This window comes from Haematobia irritans, chromosome 3 (assembly GCF_050003625.1).
Source record: "Haematobia irritans isolate KBUSLIRL chromosome 3, ASM5000362v1, whole genome shotgun sequence".
NCBI classification, from domain to species: Eukaryota; Metazoa; Arthropoda; class Insecta; order Diptera; family Muscidae; genus Haematobia; species Haematobia irritans.
Window position 1 is genome coordinate 5,857,213 of NC_134399.1, and position 20,183 is coordinate 5,877,395.

General features: G+C 33.2%; 2 protein-coding genes across 2 annotated transcripts in view; both read right to left on the reverse strand.

Moving 5' to 3' along the window:
- LOC142228628 (uncharacterized) overlaps window positions 1-8,562 on the reverse strand; it is a 139,191-nt gene extending 130,629 nt beyond the window's left edge. Inside the window, exon 1 of the mRNA XM_075299123.1 lies at window positions 8,522-8,562. The gene's annotated coding sequence lies outside the window, so the exon portion shown is untranslated. The remainder of the gene's footprint in view (window positions 1-8,521) is intronic.
- A 5,338-nt stretch (window positions 8,563-13,900) lies between these two features.
- On the reverse strand, window positions 13,901-19,080 carry LOC142228464 (endoribonuclease Arlr). Its single transcript, XM_075298903.1, has 5 exons — window positions 18,837-19,080; window positions 14,850-16,344; window positions 14,593-14,789; window positions 14,301-14,533; window positions 13,901-14,239 (listed from the first exon to the last, which is right to left on the reverse strand). Exons 1-5 carry the CDS (start codon window positions 18,910-18,912, stop codon window positions 14,006-14,008), a joined length of 2,235 nt encoding a protein of 744 aa, XP_075155018.1. The 5' UTR covers window positions 18,913-19,080; the 3' UTR covers window positions 13,901-14,005.
- Window positions 19,081-20,183: the final 1,103 nt, after the last annotated feature.

Here is a 20,183-nt window from a genome sequence, read left to right on the forward strand (position 1 = left end):
TTTTCAGACACACGCATAAACGCTCACTTTTGCTTTTACATTCTAATTAAAGATATATTTCTCAATCAATCATTCGATGATTTTTTTTTCGGTAAACGCGTATAGATCTTGGGTGCACTTTTTTGTGCCCTCTTTTCTTTTTTTCTAGCTTTTGTTTTGCAATTTGCTTTTCTCTTCACCCCCTAAATTACACTTTTTTTCTTTTACTAATTTGCTATTTTTAATCCTGGCGTTTTGCGAGCGCCGTACAACGATGTTCTTTCCTTCGCGTATCCGTGCGTTTTGCTCACATTTCTCACCCAAGTCCAACTATTCACCGTATATTGATGGCTAACTTGCTGCTGCTGCCTCTTGTTTTGTATGGAAAAAACACACACACACACTTTCATCTACAATACAATATTTGAGAGAGGACTAGCACATAACACACCAAGAGAGTGAGAGAGTTCGCGTTTTTGTCAAAGGAATAATAATGGTGATTGTAGCGTGTGTTGTTGTATTAATGTTGAATTTTCTATTTTCACCACTCTTTTTACCATTTACCATTGATTACGAAAATCACCTCGTTGATTTCCCTCACTCTTCAAGAGAGATTCTCTCCAACTCTTTGCAGGATATATGCCAGCAATGTGTGTTTCTTTCATATGTCTACGGCGAATTTATAGTATTTGGGTTGCCATCTATCAACTGAAAGAGAACAAAGGGAAAAGCAAATAAAATTATTGATAACACATTAGAAATAAGGTTTTTGTTTATGGGAGACAGATGTAAATGTTTGTTTTGGTATTTAAAAAGTGTCCATCACAATGTGTATGGCTGATGTATGACGAAAAAACAAAACAATGGAGAAAATCTGATATTTCAAAATTGCTTGCTGGTTATAGGGTAAATTGATAGATTGGGTGACAATTAAGAGGCACGATAGTATTAGACTATGAATTTTATTACTAGAATACTGGAAAATAGTCAAGATTAGTATGAAAACATGGTTATTATTCGGTACATATTTTTAAACGAATTTATCTTGCTTTCATAGATTTTTGAAGATTTTGACATTGATTACAATAAAGTTGAAGTCGGGGCTTTATACACGCAGATAATATGATCACTTCCTAGATCAAATGTTGTTTTTGGATGGGGAACCACAGACATTTTTCCGCAAAAATATTGTTTTCTCGCCAAATATAAAATCATATATAATGTCAGAGAAAATATCATGGTTGCGACAAACATGTTCCATATTCACTGTTCCAAAAAATAATATTGTGATCTAGGTGTTGATCATATTCCTTCTCTGGGTATAGAATTAGACTGACTTTAACAATCGTGACTCATATACTCCATCCGTGGATTTTCTGACCACTATATTCAAGCGGGTGGTCCAATAAGTATATAGCCTATAATCAGGCATAACATAAAAATCTTCCTGATGGTATAGGCCAGCTATTTTTGGCCATTCGACGGCACGGACGATTTCAACTACAAACTACCCCAAGATTCTTGGGGTCACACTCGACAGACTTCTCATGACGTCTGGCTATGCCACTGCAATTTGTGATAAGCTCCGCCGTTGAAATATGGTCATTAAGTCGGCAATACTTGGGTGCCGGAAAAATAAACTGTGATGACTGCATATAAGGCAACTGGCCGGTCAGTGGTAAAATAGGCAGTGCCAGTGTGGATGGGTTAAGGTTTCTCAGACAAGTGACACGCAGTGGAATAGCATGTGGATCTGTTAGAACTGTTTCCTTTGTATACTCCTGTGTCATCTTTATGTGGAGAACAGGATCATACCCTTGCGTAGACACAATTGTCTGTTATCGAATCAGTGGCTCCTGAGTTGTTATCGCAGTAATCATTCAAATCACCACCTTATGGACACTCAACCACCACCCGGAAATGTGATCTTCACCTTGTAGAGATCAAGGCCAAGAACCGAGATACAAATGAGAGCCTCTAGATCAGGCAACATACCAAGCAGGTCAGAACAAGATTCATGAGGATAGGATAGGTTTGTTTTTGGATTTCTACTACCGCCTACAACACCGGAAGAAAGAGACCTCCAACCGTAGTGGTGGCTCAACTAGGATCAATCAAGTTCAGCCGCCTCGATTCCTACCTATCAGTGTTTGATAGCAGCATATTTGACGTGTGTAGGTTGTTATCGCTGTAACCATCCAAATTTCTATATTGTGGATGGGCAACCATCCCCCATGGTTGATCTTCACCTTCTAGAGCGCGAGATCCACATCCGAAATACGAAAGAGACCTCCAACTACAGAACAGTTTTGTAGTTTTGTCCCACTAAGATTAGAGAATTACAACTGTCTTAATTCCTACTTATGGACGAGTGTTCCACCACTCACAAAAGTAAGGGTAGATCTTCAACTGCTAGAGCACGAGATCCAGATCTGAAACACAAAAGAAAGTCTCTAGATTGGGCAGCATACCAGCCAAGTATGAACAGGATATTATAGCTTAAGTTGTGAGAAGCTGCAAGGTTAATACCGTTCTCGGATATCGATCACAGTCCATAGCACCGGGGGAAAGAGACCTCCCACGGCATTCCAAGGGAGTTTTGGCTCAACTAAGATCAAGCAAGTGCATCCGCCTCAGTTTCTACTTATCAGTGTTTAATAGTAGCGTAGCAGACGTGTGTTCCACCACTCAGGAATGTAATCTTCACTTTCTACAGCACGAAATCCAGATCCGAGATACAAAAGAGAGTCTCTAGATCAGGCAGAACTGAACAAGATTCATGAAGATACTGTAGCTGAAGCGGTGAGAAGTTACGCGGTTAATCCTGTTCTCGGAGTTTGATCACCATATCAACGGAAGAAAGAGATCTCCCTCGACAGACCAAGGAAGTTTTGCCCCACTAAGATTAGACAAGTGCAGCCACCTTAATTTCCACCTAGCAGTGATTGATAGAAGCGTAGCGAACGTGGGTTCCACCACCCAGGAATATAAGGGTTAATCTTCACTTTCTACAGCGCGAGACCCCGGTCCGAGGGTCTCTAGATCAGGCAGCGTGCCAGGCTGAACTGAACAGGATTCATGAGGCTACTGTAACTAAAGCAGTGAGAACATCTGAACAGGATTCATAAGGTTAAAGTGGCAGCCCGATTAAGATTCAGGCTCACTTAGACTATTCAGTCCATTGTGATAAACAGGATTCATGAGGTTACTGTTGCTAAAGCAGTGAGAAGCTTCAAAGTTAATCCTCGGAGTTAGAAGCGGTGAGAAGTGGTGAGGGGGTTATCCTGTTCTCGGAGTTCGATCACCACCCATATCACGGTAAACTAGGGTAGTTTTGGCAAGTACAGCTGCCTCAACTCCTACCTATCAGTGATTGATAGCAGCCTAGCTGACGTGCATCCCATCTGGAACCAACAAGCGTCACCTACCCGACTAACCACCAAATCACTAATGGACGCATCCCAATCTAATCGCAGAGTTCATTCATATGGATACAAGCTAAAAGAGCAAAACCGTTACAACAACAACTTCTTTAGCTCATCCCACCTGAAATGTAGCCTCCAATTAATCGAAATAATTCTTTTAAATCTAAAAAAGGTTCAAAATTTCCCATTTTCTGCAAAAAAGAGGAAACGAGTATCCACATTAATTTAATGCTATGCTTTTCTAATAATTTAGCAAAAATCGTGGACAAAAGAAATTTATAAAATGTAAATTTAATTTAAGATTATTTGTACAATTAATCTTAAGGCGCTTTGCATACATTAATTTGATTATTTAATGCATAATTTACTGACGCCGTATAGATATATTTGCATATATTGCCTTGCATGCACAAGTTTGTGGGTTCACCACTGTGGTATCACAATGTACTGAATAGTCTAAGTGAGTCTGAAATATTGGGCCTATACCTAATAGTCAAGCCTTGTATGGTAAAAATTGGGTTTCACCGACAAAAATGGTTGTGCTTCATTCTCTAGATGGTGGCGCTTGTAAGTAAAACTCCAGCCCAATTTAATTGAAGTTTACATATATTTTCTAAGGCTAGATTCTTCCACTTGAACCTCAATAGATTACATAGCAAACAAATGGCTGTTTACATATTTCATTGATTATAAAAATGTATGGTTAACCTTGCTTAGTTTTTTTATTTTATTTAGACCTATTTTGTCTGGCCGTTTGTTTGTCTCCGGCTGACTGTCAATGGTTATTACAATAAACCATGAGAAGTGAATTAATTTCAAAATAGTCTGGTCTACGATGACAATTTGTATAGAATTCGAATTAAATTTTTATAGATTTCAAAAACAAAATTAAAAACAAGTTTCTATTTGCCCGACTTTTTAACTAGACAAGTTAACAAAATAAGACTAAATAACGTCATAGAAAATATGAACAACAAAACCAACAACTGGCTTAGCCAATGCAAACTGCAATTCTGGGTTATGAAAAGATGTCTTGAAATCGGATAATTATATTTACAGTCATTATTTATTTTCTCTTGCAAAGCACAACTAAGGCATCAAGCGAGAGTATCAGACAAACAAAAAACAATAAAAGAATGCCAAAGGAAATATGAAACCAAGTCAATGAATTCAACAAAAACACAAATACGATGACCATAGCAAATCTTTGCAGTGAGCAGAAAAAAGTGCCACTCAAATTACACATATCAGGCAAAACAAAACATCGATAAAAAAAATCGCCGAACAAGAAACCAATGAATTGGCAATTTTCCAAAAGGGCACACTTCTTGCATGAGTTTGACATCGCACAGTATGGTAGTGTCAAAACTGGGCGTATTAATATTGCAAAATATTTCAATGGAATTGGATCACAAAAAGCTTTTGGAGAGCTTGGTTGGCGATTTTTTATACTAAAAAAAAAAAAACAAAAAATTACTTGGACCCAAAAACGTTGACCACCTTAAGCATTTTGGTAGTCATTCCTATTCTTTACAATTAAAACATACTTAAGGGAACAATCCACCTTTATTTGATATTTTTTATTTTTAATTTATTTGAAACAAAAAAAGTTACAATTACCTATTAAAACAAGTCAGGAAAGTCTAAAGTCGGGCGGGGCCTACTATATTATACCCTGCACCACTTTGTAGATCTAAATTTTCGATACCATATCACATCCGTCAAATGTGTTGGGGGCTCTACATAAAGGTTTGTCCCAAATACATAAATTTAAATATCTCTCGATCTGGACAGAATTTGATAGACTTCAACAAAATCTATAGACTCAAAATTTAAGTCGGCTAATGCACTAGGGTGGAACACAATGTTAGTAAAAAATATGGGAAACATTTAAATCTGAAGGAATTTTAAGGAAACTTCGCATAAGTTTATTTATGATTTATCGCTCGATATATATGTATTAGAAGTATAGGAAAATTAGAGTCATTTTTACAACTTTTCGACTAAGCAGTGGCGATTTTACAAGGAAAATGTTGATATTTTGACCATTTTTGTCGAAATCAGAAAAACATATATATGGGAGCTATATCTAAATCTGAACTGATTTCAACCAAATTTGGCACGCATAGCTACAATGCTAATTCTACTCCCTGTGCAAAATTTCAATTAAATCGGAGTAAAAGATTGGCCACTGTGGTCATATGAGTGTAAATCGGGCGAACGATATATATGGGAGCTATATCTAAATCTGAACCGATTGCAACCAAATTTGGCACGCATAGCTACAATGCTAATTCTACTCCCTGTGCAAAATTTCAACTAAATCGGAGCAAAACATTGGACTCTGTGGTCATATGAGTGTAAATCGGCCGAAAGCTATATATGGGAGCTATATATTAATCTGAACCGATTTCAACCAAATTTGGCACGCATAGCTGCAATGCTAATTCTACTCCCTGTGCAAAATTTCAACTAAATCGGAGTTAAAAATTGGCCTCTGTGGTCATATGAGTGTCAATCGGGCGAAAGCTATATATGGGAGCTATATCTAAATCTGAACTGATTTCAACCAAATTTGCCACGCATAGCTACAATGCTAATTCTATTCCCTGTGCAAAATTTCAATTAAATCGGAGTAAAAGATTGACCACTGTGGTATATGAGTGTAAATCGGGCGAACGATATATATGGGAGCTATATATAAATCTGAACCGATTTCAAGAAAATTTGGCACGCATAGCTACAATGCTAATTCTACTCCCTGTGCAAAATTTCAATTAAATCGGAGTAAAAGATTGGCCACTGTGGTCATATGAGTGTAACCAAATTGGGGTAAAGCTCTGGCTTCTGGGACCGTATTAGTCCATATCGGACGAACTATATATATGGGAGCTATATCTAAATCTGAACCGATTTCAATAAAATTTGGCACACTTGACTATAATACTAATTGTTCTTCTTGTGCAAAATCTTAAGCAAATTAGTCTAAAACTTTGGCTTCTGGGGCCATATAAGTCCATATCGGGCGAAATATATATATATATATATGGGAGCTATATCTAAATCTGAAACGATTTCTTCCAAAATCAATAGGGATCTATTCTGAGCCAAAATACATACTTGTGCCAAATTTGATGTCGATTGGACTAAAACTGCGACCTAGACTTTGATTATAAAACTGTGTTCACGGACAGACGGACATGGCTATATCGACTCAGGAGCCCACCCTGATCATTTTTGCCAAAGACACCATGTGTCTATCTCGTCTCCTTCTGGGTGTTGCAAACATATGCATTAACTTATAAGACCCTGTTCCACAGTGTGGCGCAGGGTATAAAAATTACCCAAAAAAAAAGAAGAAAATCATTGGTGCCAAAGCATGACCATTTTAACCACACAGTAGATCATTCCTACTATTTTTGTGAATCGTACGAAAATTTTCTTTTGCTTTAGTTCATATTGAACTTATGTGTAGGTTTGAACTTTATACCCCCCTTTAGTTCATAAAATTGTTGAGACATATTAAAAAAAAAATGAAAGATTTTATTATACTGTGGAAAATTTCGAAAAAATAATAAAATTTAACTACCAAGAATTAATTTTTTTTGCAATAAAACTAAGTTAAATGTAACGTTGCTTTAATTAAGGATTTTTTTTTCTGTGAAAATTCCTCTTACGATACTCTTCCGCCCTCGCATTGAACCTTGTAATTTTATAGCAAATTTTAATTTTGTTTACTTGGCCATGGTAGGATAGAACTTTTAAATTTCCCATTTCACTTTAAGGCCATTTCGAAACACTGTGATGAGCGTTCATATGGCAATAAGCACCGGCTCAGATTATCAGTTCAATAACAAAAGGAATGCCTCCTTCAGTAGAGTACGGCAAAAGATCAAAACATGCCGACAGATAGGTTGGCCAAGATTTCGTTAGAGGAAATTATTGGTGCAGCCATTTAGAAAGAATAAAACACTCACAAAACCCTTAACAAGATTTCAATTGTTCTGATCAATTAAGGATGTACTAAAACCAGCTACTCTAGAATGTTTTTTTCCACACAAAAGGCATTGGCACTAACAATCATTTCATGATCTTCTAATTTTGTCAAATAATTATAGAAATATTGCATTTTTTATTCAAAATTGAATCGAAATTCCAATATGTTACTGGAGAGGGGAAACGTAACGGAAATCCGGCCGGTTATGTACAACCGAATCTCTTCATTACAATTTACATGTGTGGGTGGGTGGTTGGCTGCGGTGGTTTTGTGTAAATTGTTATTCATCGCAGGCTAGCTGATGTCGTATTCTTCGTTGTTTCTTTGTCATAGCTCCCTTTTTGTTGTTGTTGTTGTTCTCCCGACAACAACGGCGGCGTTATTACATTACATTATTTGCTCCGTTTTTTTCCTTTTTGCCTCCTCGTTGTTGTAGACTGCATTTTTCTTTTGTTTTCTATGCGGTGCATATGTTTTTGTTATATTGTTGTTGTTGTTGTTGTGTGTTTCCATCGTGTGCTTGTTCTTCATCTTTGCATTGTAGCTGTTTTAACTTCATCTAAGACCGAACAAAGTAAACTCTTCATCGTTGGTGCCTTGAATGAAAACATTACACATAGACACATACACACACACACGCGCTCGCATTCAACCAAACACTCAACTCAGCGAGCGCAAGATGGTAGGACAGACGGAGAACATAAAAAAAACACCTTTACGAACTTTAGCATAACACACTCACAGGGACTATTGCACACAACCAATGTTCCTTCCCCATGATAAAAACCAAACCTGTGTTGTTTTACTCACTCACATTTTTTTCGACTGTAATTTGCCCGTAAACAGTTTATTTTTTGTTGTCGATTTTTCGTTTGTTGTTTTGGCCACCCACTCGTTTTTCTAATACTTTTTTTTTGGAATTTTTGGATAAAAAATTAATTTCGAAATTTATTCGTTTGTTTGTTTTAAAACTCTGTATGCCACCTCGAATCACTTAACACATTTCGTTTGTTATAATTTTATATTAAATTGTATTTAATTTATTAAATACACAAAAATAGTTGGTATAAGTTTTTTTTTTAATTAAGCAGAGCTATGCGAATCGCACTCACGCACACACCGATTATTTGACACGCTCACCCGTAACTTTGTTGTATCTGCGGCGACAGTAGAAGTTGTACTGATTTTGGCTGTTTGTAAATGGGACTTGCCAACACCAACATGGTGGTTGTCAGCGTTGCCAATGAGAGGTGACCGTATACTTGATGCCGAATATGAGTAAATTGACAGCCGAATTTAAAAGAGAAGTGGTTTTTCAATTTAAGAAAATAAATAATCAGATTTTTGTGTGAATTATGAGTTTAGTTATTATTCTCTCTGGCATTAAAACTTGTATGATGTTGTATATTCAGTTGAAGGGTTTTTTTATACAACACTGAACTGTTTTATGGGAAGAATGGAGTACAATGAACTAAATTGTATTCCATTATTTTGAGATTTCAATGCAACGCGTTATTCAAATAGCGAGAATTACCTGAAGTCTTCCAATTTTTAACTTACATTTACAAAATTCATCCATAAAAGCATAAATGAAGTAAAAGCAAAAAAAAAAAATTGGCATAAAATCATTGCCATATTAAGCAAACCGTAGAACATTACACTCCAAATGGCCCAGGCGTAAAAGTCCAACGAATTACGGAGATTTTGGTAGCTGTTGTGCGGCACTGAAAAAACAGTGGACCCACCAGGAAGACAACTTTCGGTTAATTTTAGAAAATTTTGAATATTTTTAAAAAATTTTAACTAAACGCTGCTATCATGCCGATATAACAAAAATAAGTAAATATTTTTCGACAAATTCAAGAAAATTTATTAGACATAATTAAGTTTTTTTTACTTGTTAAAGAAAATGTTGTAGTTTGAAGGAAAAAACTAGACTTCAAAAATGCAAGAATTCTTTAAAGACATACGAAGTTCATGATAAACCCCTTAGTAGTAAAACTTACAAATCTAAAGAAATAATGAACTATGTTGTGAGAAATACGAATTTAGTAGAAAATTGGTGTATATTTTTTTCTCCCGTTTTTTTGTTAATTTAATTAACGTACGCAAAAAATTATTAGAATAAATGAAACCTTCTCCAAACATAATAATTCTATGATCTAAAATAAAGTTAAATTGGCTTTAGTGAAGTAGAGAGTTCACTTTTTTTTGAGTGGGTAGAATGTGGAATGTCCATGATTGCCGGCCAATCTATTTGTATTCCCAGAGCCATTGTTGACAAATTCGGGAATTTTTCTGGTGATTTATTTCTCGTGTTTAGGGCTATTTCTTTTACTTTGGGGATCAGCGGATTTGGCTTGGGATACAGTTGTGGTTTAGGAATCTTTCTGGGGATATTTCCACCTTCAATCTCATAGTATATTATATATGTTTGTAGAAAGTGTAACCACGGACATTAAGACTAATAGCCAATTTCTCATATCCGAAACGAATGCTTTCGTTCGACTGAAATGCCAAAAACATGTGATTTTCATTTATAAATCCAGCTGTTTTGGCCATTCTACTCGAACGAAAGCATTTGTTTCTGATATGAGAAATTTGCTGTAATACCTCAATCTTTACGAATTCATTTACACTGAAAAAAATTTACGTGATATTAAAGATTACGCAACCTAAATTTTAGGATGCGAAATTTACAAAATATTAAGGACAAATTTATTTAAAATAATGAAATTTTAATTAAAATAAAGTTTATAATCTTTGCTTCAAAAAATTTTTTTTCATTAAATTTAGGACACACATTTTGTAAATTTGCGTCCCCCCGTTAAAGTCCCATGTCTATGAACTAAGGCTAATTTTCCTTAAAGTAAAGAAACACATTTTTGAGTTAAAGGAATTGTCCTTAAATTAACTGAAATATTGAAAATTTAGATTTAAGATAAAAACGCTTTAAATATAGGCTAAGACTTATTTTGAGGATTTAGCGTCTTTGGTTTAAAGTTTTTTTTTTTTTTTTGGAAATAAGAAAACATTTTGTACTTTGAAGTATCCATTATAAGTTTGATTTTTAAACTGGCATTTGTTTGTACGTCAGTACCTTTATTAATAAACCTCGTAAAAAGAATCGAAATTTGATAAATGAGATCTGTTCTGTATCCTAATTTTAATATTATGGGTCCTAGATTTAAAGCCAGATAGGTCCCTAAAAAAATTCTTTATTTTAAAGGAACCGCATCTTTGGCTCGGAATCAATACCAAAATCCTTAAGGGAAGGTCAAAATCTTTGAATCCAAGTAAACTTTTTTTTTTTGAGAGTAGGTTGATAATATTAAATCGTTTTTGTTAAATTTATCATGGGGAATAATATTTCGGCTGGCGATTTATTTTGTAAAAATTTTATTGCTATAGAAAATTTTGAAAAATTTTATTGCTATAGAAAATTTTGTAAAAATTTTATTTCTATAGAAAATTTTGTCAAAATTTTACTTCTATAGAAAATTTTGTCAAAATTTTATTTCTATAGAAAATTTTGTCAAAATTTTATTTCTACAGAAAATTTTGTCAAAATTTTATTTATATAGAAAATTTTGTCAAAATTTTATTGCTATAGAAAATTTTGTCAAAATTTTATTTCTATAGAATATTTTGTCAAAATTTTATTTCTATAGAAAATTTTGTTAAAATTTTATTTCTAAAGAAAATTTTGTCAAAATTTTATTTCTACAGAAAATTTTGTCAAAATTTTATTTCCATAGAAATTTTTGTCAAAATTTTATTGCTATAGAAAATTTTGTCAAAATTTTATTTCTTTAGAAAATCTTGTCAAAATTTTATTTCTATAGAAATTTTTGTCAAAATTTTATTTCTGGAGAATATTTTGTCAAAATTTTACTTCTATAGAAAATTTTGTCAAAATTTTATTTCTATAGAAAATTTTGTCAAAATTTTATTTTATAGAAAATTGTGTCAAAATTTTATTTCTATAGAAAGTTTTGTAAAACTTTTATTTTAATAGAAAATTTTGTAAAAATTTTATTTCTACAGAAAATTTCGTCATAATTTTATTTCTATAGAAAATTTTGTCAAAATTTTATTTCCATAGAATATTTTGTCAAAATTTTATTTCTATAGAAAATTTTATCAAAATTTTATTTTTATAGAAAACTTTATCAAAATTTTATTTTTATAGGAAACTTTATCAAAATTTTATTTCTATAGAAAATTTTGTTAACATTTTATTTCTATAGAAAATTTTGTCAACATTTTATTTCTATAGAAAATGTTGTCAACATTTTATTTCTATAGGAAATTTTGTCGAAATTTTATTTCCATAGAATTTTTTGTTAAAATTTTATTTCTATAGAAATTTTGTCAAAATTTTATTTCTATAGAAAATCTTGTCAAAATTTTATTTCTATAAAAAATTTTGTTAAAATTATATTTCTAAAGAAAATTTTGTTAAATTTTATTTCTATAGAAAATTTTGTCAAAATTTTATTTCTATAGAAAATTTTGTCAAAATTTTATTTCTATAGAAAATTTTGTCAAAATTTTATTTCTATAGAAAATTTTGTCAAAATTTTATTTTATAGAAAATTGTGTCAAAATTTTATTTCTATAGAAAATTTTGTAAAAATTTTATATCTACAGAAAATTTCGTCAAAATTTTATTTCTATAGAGAATTTTGTCAAAATTTTATTGCTATAGAAAATTTTGTCAAAATTTTATTTCTATAGAAAATTTAGTCAAAATTTTGTTGCTATAGAAAATTTTGTCAAAATTTTATTTATATAGAAAATTTAGTCAAAATTTTATTGCTATAGAAAATTTTGTCAAAATTTTATTTCTATAGAATATTTTGTCAAAATTTTATTTCTATAGAAAATTTTGTCAACATTTTATTTCTATAGAAAATTTTGTAAAAATTTTATTGCTATAGAAAATTTTGTCAAAATTTTATTTCTACAGAAAATTTTGTCAAAATTTTATTTGTATAGAAAATTTTGTCAAAATTTTATTTCTATAGAAAATTTGGTCAAAATTTTATTTCTATAGAAAATTTTCTCATAATTTTATTTCTACAGAAAATTTCGTCAAAATTTTATTTCTATAGAAAATTTTGTCAAAATTTTATTGCTATAGAAAATTTTGTCAAAATTTTATTTCTATAGAAAATTTTGTCAAAATTTTATTGCTATAGAAAATTTTGTCAAAATTTTATTTCTATAGAAAATTTAGTCAAAATTTTGTTGCTATAGAAAATTTTGTCAAAATTTTATTTCTATAGAAATTTTTGTCAAAATTTTATTTCTGGAGAATATTTTGTCAAAATTTTACTTCTATAGAAAATTTTGTCAAAATTTTATTTCTATAGAAAATTTTGTCAAAATTTTATTTTATAGAAAATTGTGTCAAAATTTTATTTCTATAGAAAATTTTGTAAAAATTTTATTTCAATAGAAAATTTTGTAAAAATTTTATTTCTACAGAAAATTTCGTCAAAATTTTATTTTATAGAAAATTGTGTCAAAATTTTATTGCTATAGAAAATTTTGTCAAAATTTTTTTTCTATAGAATATTTTGTCAAAATGTTATTTCTATAGAAAATTTTGTCAAAATTTTATTTCTATAGAAAATTTTGTCAAAATTTTATATCTATAGAAAATTTTGTCAAAAATTTATTTCTATAAAAAATTTTGTCATAATTTTATTTCTATAGAAAATGTTGTCAAAATTTTATTTCTATAGAAAATTTTGTCAAAATTTTATTGCTATAGAAAATTTTGTCATTTTTTATTGCTATAGAAAATTTTGTAAAAATTTAAATTCTATAGAAAATTTCGTCATAATTTTATTTCTATAGAAAATTTTGTAAAAATTTTATTTCTGGAGAATATTTTGTCAAAATTTTACTTCTATAGAAAATTTTGTCAAAATTTTATTTCTATAGAAAATTTTGTCAAAATTTTATTTTATAGAAAATTGTGTCAAAATTTTATTTCTATAGAAAGTTTTGTAAAACTTTTATTTTAATAGAAAATTTTGTAAAAATTTTATTTCTACAGAAAATTTCGTCATAATTTTATTTCTATAGAAATTTTTGTCAAAATTTTATTTCTATAGAAAATTTTGTCAAAATTTTATTTCTTTAGAAAATTTTGTCAAAATTGGAAAATTTATGTACCACTTATGTCGCAAAATCTACCAAAACATCAAGAAATTTACGAAAGAGTAAAAAAATCCACCAGTTTTTGGTAGAACCCTGTATGTGAACCCTATTTTGCTCTGCCAACTTAATATGTAAACCCTATACACCCATTACAATGTGGCCAGATGGTTTTCATTATTGTTGTCACAAACCTCTGTTAGTGTTTTTGCTTCTATTTGCTACTAGATGGCGCTCTTTGGTAGAAATTTAAACAGTATTCATGTAAATAGTTAATATTTTGAAATATTATTAAATTATTAACTAAAATAATAGCATACAATATAAATTTCGTCTTTTAATTTATTAATCTATTTATTTCTATATGTATATTTTTAAAGTTTTACAAAAAAATATTAGGATTATATCATGAATCGATCGCTCTCTATTTTGTTTATATCTCAGGATAAGCACTGCCTATCAAACTCTTGCCTCGATAACGCCATGAATAGGTAACCACACCGAATTTACTATTGCCTAGGGAGACGGGGCAGGAACGGTCGGGACGTAGCTTAAAGCAAACCGTATACAAAGCCAATTCCAACTCGGGCGATGTGCCAATGAATAAAGTATTCACAGGTTTATTCAAGCCATTATGGGTGAAGCGGACCTTTAAGACCTTAGCTTTCTGTGGGGTTAACGAAAATGAAATTGAGAAATTGTTAAATTGTGATATACTCCAAACGTACCGTTCCCAAATCCAATTGATTCAAATATCCTTTATAATCCAAACGTCCCGCCTTCTCTTCATCGGCAAAATACAACCAATTGTGTAGACCAATAATGGTACCATTCTTCACCTCATTGACGAAGACATGCTCAAAACCAGAACTTCCAATTTTTCCACTACCTCGAGAATACTGTGTAAACCACAACTCCTTGACCATATCGCGGTGAGTTTTGGGATCAGGACCAACAATACCTGCATTGGATGAAATTAATTCATATAATTTATCAAGTTAAGTTAAAGTTTTCTCAAACCTTTATTTTGTAAGAATAGCATGGCTTGGCGCATAACATTTGTGGCCATAATGGCATCTACGAATTCATTTTCTTCTTTACGCTCATTGGGCGTTACATGTTCATTGGTCAAGGTATCCTGTTCGTAGTTGTTGAATAACACCTGCATTTTAGCCACAGTGGGAGTATCCAGGACTTTACCATTGACTTCCAGCAATCTGCCAATTAAAACTTATTTTAAAAATCCTAGTACAAGCTCTTACGATTTCAGAACTTACGGTTTTGGAGCTTCATCACCACTATCTATGGATCGAGTTTTTCCCTGGGGATTGACAGTTATCAAATTCAATTGACTGTTTGTTTCTTTGGTATAAAGAGTTTCGGTTAAAGCTTGAATTTCAGCATCGGTAGCAAGGGAATTGGGATCAGAGCTTGTGGATACTCCAGGACGCACAGTGGTTGTACGGCCACCCACATGAGGGACAAAGGAAACACCATTTCCTCCAGTGCCGCCGCCACCACCAGGAGCAGCAGGAGCATGAGGCGTAGGTGTCTTCAATGTGGTGGAAGTTCCTACCGAGGCTGGTGTGGGCAAAGGTTTATTCCAAGCGGAAGGTGATGACGGACTTCCAGGGGAAGATGGTGTAGGTACTGGAGATTTTGGTGGTGGCAAAGCAGGGAAATCTTCTTTAACACCACCTGTTGAAGGTCTTCGTGGTCCGGGTAAGGCTGGATAATCCTCTTTGGTAGGAGTACTGGGTTTCTTAGGATCAGTTTGACCCCCACGCAAATCTATGTCCATTTGCGGAGTTTTCGCTGTTGTCGTAGAAGTTGCAGTAGCCCCAGCTGGAAGTGGAACATTTGCACCAGGTTTTAGGGTAGTTGAAGTTCCAGCTATGGGCGAACCAAAACCAGGTCTTCCAGCTGGTTGGGATGGTCTTGAAAAGCCACCACCATAACTCAAATCAAATCCAGAAGGTTGAGATTTTGGAGGTTGATATGGACTAAATCCTGGGAGATTTTGTTGACCACCCATGGCACGATTATTTTGTGATGTAGACGATTGCGATGTAGGGAAATTTGGTGTTGCTCCTGGTCGTGGCAGATTATGTTGATTTCCCTGGGAGCTTGAATAAGTGGGTTGACCTCCACTTTGGCTTGATGTTGGTGAGGGGAAATTAAATTGTCCACCACCACTTTGAGAAGGGGCATTCGAAGGAGTACCCGCAGCAGGTCTTGGTAAATTATTGGGTAAATTATAGGGCGCTTGTGGTTGGGTGGGCTTAACTGTTGTCGTAGTACCTCCCGGCACTATAGCTCCACCTGGAATATGGGCACCTCCAGGCATATAATTGCCACCTGCTGTTGGACTATGGGGTTGTGGTTGAGTTTTACCTTGATTATCTCCGGCTTGTGGCTGAGGCCATTGTGGTGGTTGTTGAGGATTACCACCCCAGGGTGATGTTGATGGAGTATCGGGTCTAGGACCTATGGGAACCAAAGGAGCTGGAGCCAAATTGAAGGGTGGTGGTCTTGGTGCAGCCGAATTAGAGCCACTAGATGGCATTTGTTGACCTCCAGATCCATAGTTTGGTGCTGCTACAGTTTGTGGTGTTTTTTGTGTAGGAGCTGCCAAAACAGGTAAAGGTGTAGTTGTTGTTGTAGTATCTCCTCCACGGAACCAACTCTTGACACCACTAAAGAATCCTCCCTTTTTGGTAGTCTCTTCTTCTGGAGGAGCTGGTGTTATTGCCACTTCACTTTTATAGGATGCTGAGGCACGGGAGGGAAGAAAGAAATTGGAAAACCGAAAACTCAGATTATTTCTATTCCCATTGAATTTATATTTTTTTTAACTAGACCAAGTTCGACGAAATCATTTGGCGATAAGATTAAGCATGAGGTCATTGAGAGGAATGTGTATACTCTATTAAATTCAGCGCAATGATAATCAAGCTGTTTGGGGTTACAGTTTGAATTGGTTTTTGATTTTTAATTTCTTATATGGATGCAATTTTAATATCTAAAGATGACCCCAAATATACACCCTAGATATTCTTAGATCGTTTTGTCAGCAGGCAAATATCAATAAAGCAAATATAAACTAAATTAATTTTTTATTCTGCATGTATGCTAATTTTGTATCTCTTCTGCTATTTAAAATTGGGATTTTATCCAAATTCTTGCATAAATCGGTCCATAAAGATAAGAAACTAGCTGGATGGATGACAATACTGGACTCAATGGTCTAAATGACTCTGAAAAAAGCGGGCTGTCCCTTAACCTTTTCCTGGTAGCTCATTATAGCGGAAAGGCTCGCACGACCGACTTTCATAAATACAAAGAAAACCCTGAAGGAAGTTCACTACCCTGATGTTGCAATGAATGCTGCTTATAAGTTTTTGATATTAAAAATTAGATTCCTTGCCATTGCATGACTCGTTGATTGAAGAGAGAGTTGAAACTCTTCAACCCTCTCGTTGAGATATTTGCGCTAGACAACGACCGTTTTTGATTTGAGAAGAACAGAGTCCTAGAATTTGATAGCAGCAAGTGAACATTTATTAGGCAATCACATCATAATAGTTTACGATGGAAAATAATACAGCGATTAGGTAATTTTTTTCAGCAATGTTAAGGCTAAAGTCTGAGGAATATACTCCAAGGCAAGATTTTGTTTTTACCTGTGATTAATTTCTAAGAACTATAAAAAGGTGATCGGTGGTCAATCAGTTGAACATAGAATCGACCAAGACTTATTGTTAAAAGAGACTTTTATCCTTTGTGGCATCATGATTATGGCTTGTTAATCTCAGTGAGTCTGTAACAGAAGACAACCTGCAGATGTTTAAAACTCGCGAACAATATGTTTAAAACTGGCGAACAATATATAATAAAGTCGGTGCAGATTTTGATATTACAAGTGATCCCATAATAAGTTAATATGCTAGCAAATCTTAACATCTCTGAAACACCATCGTTCTACTTGAATTTTCATTTGCAATAATTGTATCCGATACGATACGACTCTGATACTATAACGGATGCGATAAACTGGCTTTCGACCTGCTTACACCAAAGGCCAGTTTTGCTCCGCCAAAATGGAGGAATCTTGACTGAAACTCTTGCAATTTCTTGATGCTCAGCGATCAAGGGATCACCAATTGTGTTTGTGAACCTCTTACCTTGTTTTGGAGAAGGAGGATTCACGCCCGTTATACGGACTTCTTGATGTGTTTCTCTGTTACCTTGATTTGACATGGTAATGAAAGTGTTTTTGTGGGCTACGGGACATAATCTTTTCGTCTTTAGCTCTTGCTAAGAGTTCTCGGACTTGTCGGGGTCACTAATTAAAGTGCGATTGCTTGTGATGGAAATAAACTCAGGACTACAAAAGGAAATTATTTAATATTTTTTGAATGAACATTCACATTTTCTATATCTCCGAATAAAACAGTAATTTGATTTGAAAAATTAATTTTTTACAAATAAAAATTAGTTTGAATGTAAGAGTAAATGTTAGAGTTATGTTGCTCCTACAACCACCACAAGTTCAAATCTACTTAAGATCCATTTGGACTTTGTTTCTGTTACAATATATGTTACCAGGAGGGGTCTGATACAGTTTGGCGCAGTCAGCCGAAAGTTCTTTTAATTTGATTTAGTAGTTCTTAATACTCGAACTACTAAATCAAATTAAAAGAACTTTCGGCTGACTGCGCCAAACTGTATCAGACCCCTCCTGGTAACATACCTTCCAGGTGCTTAAAACATTGGACGTGCTTTCTGTGCACCCACCCAACATTTCGTTGAATATATTCCTAGACTCTACGACCATGGAATTTATGTATGCCATACGTAGCAAAATACCTGGAGTACCTTGAAATTATTGAAGAGCCATTGCCTTTTAAAAATGTATCAAACGTATGAACAATAAAAGGAAATCCAAAAAAACTGAAGTTCCAATGCTTTCAAGAAGACAGTTTAGGTTACTGTGCCTTAAAAAATAATTGTATATTTCTTTTGAAAGATAACCATGTCATTTATTGCTTTAATTCCCAGTCTTCCCTAATCATCTATTACTTTTCCTTTGATAATCTCTTCACAAAGCATTTACTTTTTGGTCATGTTTACATTTCCCCATCGAGCTTGAAATCACTGTACCACTAAACATCTTCGAGATCTTTTCTTTCTTTCTTTTTTTTGACAATTTTTGGGATAACACCCTCATCTCAGCCTAAATTGAACACTTCATTCCATTTTACCTGCTACTTCAAACTGAATCACACAGCAAATAATAAACACAACAATTGTTGTTATTTTAAATCTTTTCAATAACATTTTGTACGTGAATATTTAAAAACGACCACGACGTTGTTGTTTGGTTTAAAAAACAAAAACAATATAATGGCCAGTGCCAACTAAATAAAATTGCCCGGTAAACTACTTAAGAAAACCGGTTGTCTTTAATGGTGTGGTGTTAATATGGCAAATGTTGAAGAAAGACTGAAGAGCAGAGATATAGAGCTTAGTGTTTTTGTCTTCAATTCGCATCACATCTCACAATCAGATGTTCTTCATTTGTATAACTCTCCTTTGTTTTGAACTAAAATTCCCATATACTGAGAAATGAGGGATAGACTGACTGACATACACCCTTGATGGGTTGGTTATTCATCTTAGATTTACACACAAGATTTTTGCATAAGACGATGTTTTGATGGGAGATCTTTTGTATAATAATGTATCAACTAAACTGGTTCAATCTACAAAGAGAATAAGAAAGAGAGAGAGAGCTACTAAGAGATTAGATGCAATGAGAGGTGTTAAATTTGCTTTAAAGCAATGTTTCCAAATTCTAACGGTTACATGGAGAGTAATTTCATTCAACATATCCCACCTCCCCTATCTCTATTAGCGATCGAAATCCCCATGTTGTTCGGTTGTTTTGTTTTGTATTCGTGAGATAATTCTGGGTTCTATTGAATCTTATCTCATTTAAAAATTAAAGCAAAGTCTTAGGTCAAGATGTGACTCAATTTTAATTGATTTCAATTGAGATTTTCAGTTTGTTTTTCATTTTGTTCTGTTCGCATAGGTTATGTACAAACCATTAAAATACCCCATTGTCTGTTGACATTGGTTTGGAAAAGAGGGAAAAGCTTAGACGAGGAAAATGTTGATCAAACGTAAAACACTAGGCGAATGATGTAATGACAGCATATTGACATATTGCTATAGGGGACAAGATAGTTTTAAGTTTGAATGACAAGGTTATTTGGCAATATTGAAATAGAATCAGGGCTGCCAATAAAATTTCAAGAAAAAACGTCACTTTTTTCCAAAGAAATCGTCATAATCGTCAAAAATCTGCAATGTGAATAATACGAAAACCAAACTATTTTTTTGTTTAAAAACAAAAGTATTTATTTCATACAAAGAACAGAAAATAAACACACATAACTTTGAATTTGAACAACAAAAGCAGAAGGAATTCAGTTTTGTATAAAAATAACATAAAAAATATTATTATATTATGGATGTTTTTATTATATTCGACCTGTATATAGATTTTCAGGTCAGACCTCGAGCTCGTTTTTATCAACAATTAT

What these genes read in the sequence shown, in the direction of transcription:
- LOC142228464 (XM_075298903.1), bottom strand. Translation starts at nt 18,912, where the DNA reads ATGTTATTGAAAAGATTTAAAATAACAACAATTGTTGTGTTTATTATT. An exon ending in GCTATTCTTACAAAATAAAG is followed by an intron (nt 14,534 to 14,592) that starts GTTTGAGAAAAC and finishes CATCCAATGCAG; the next exon opens with GTATTGTTGGTCCTGATCCC. An exon ending in ATCAATTGGATTTGGGAACG is followed by an intron (nt 14,240 to 14,300) that starts GTACGTTTGGAG and finishes TTAACCCCACAG; the next exon opens with AAAGCTAAGGTCTTAAAGGT.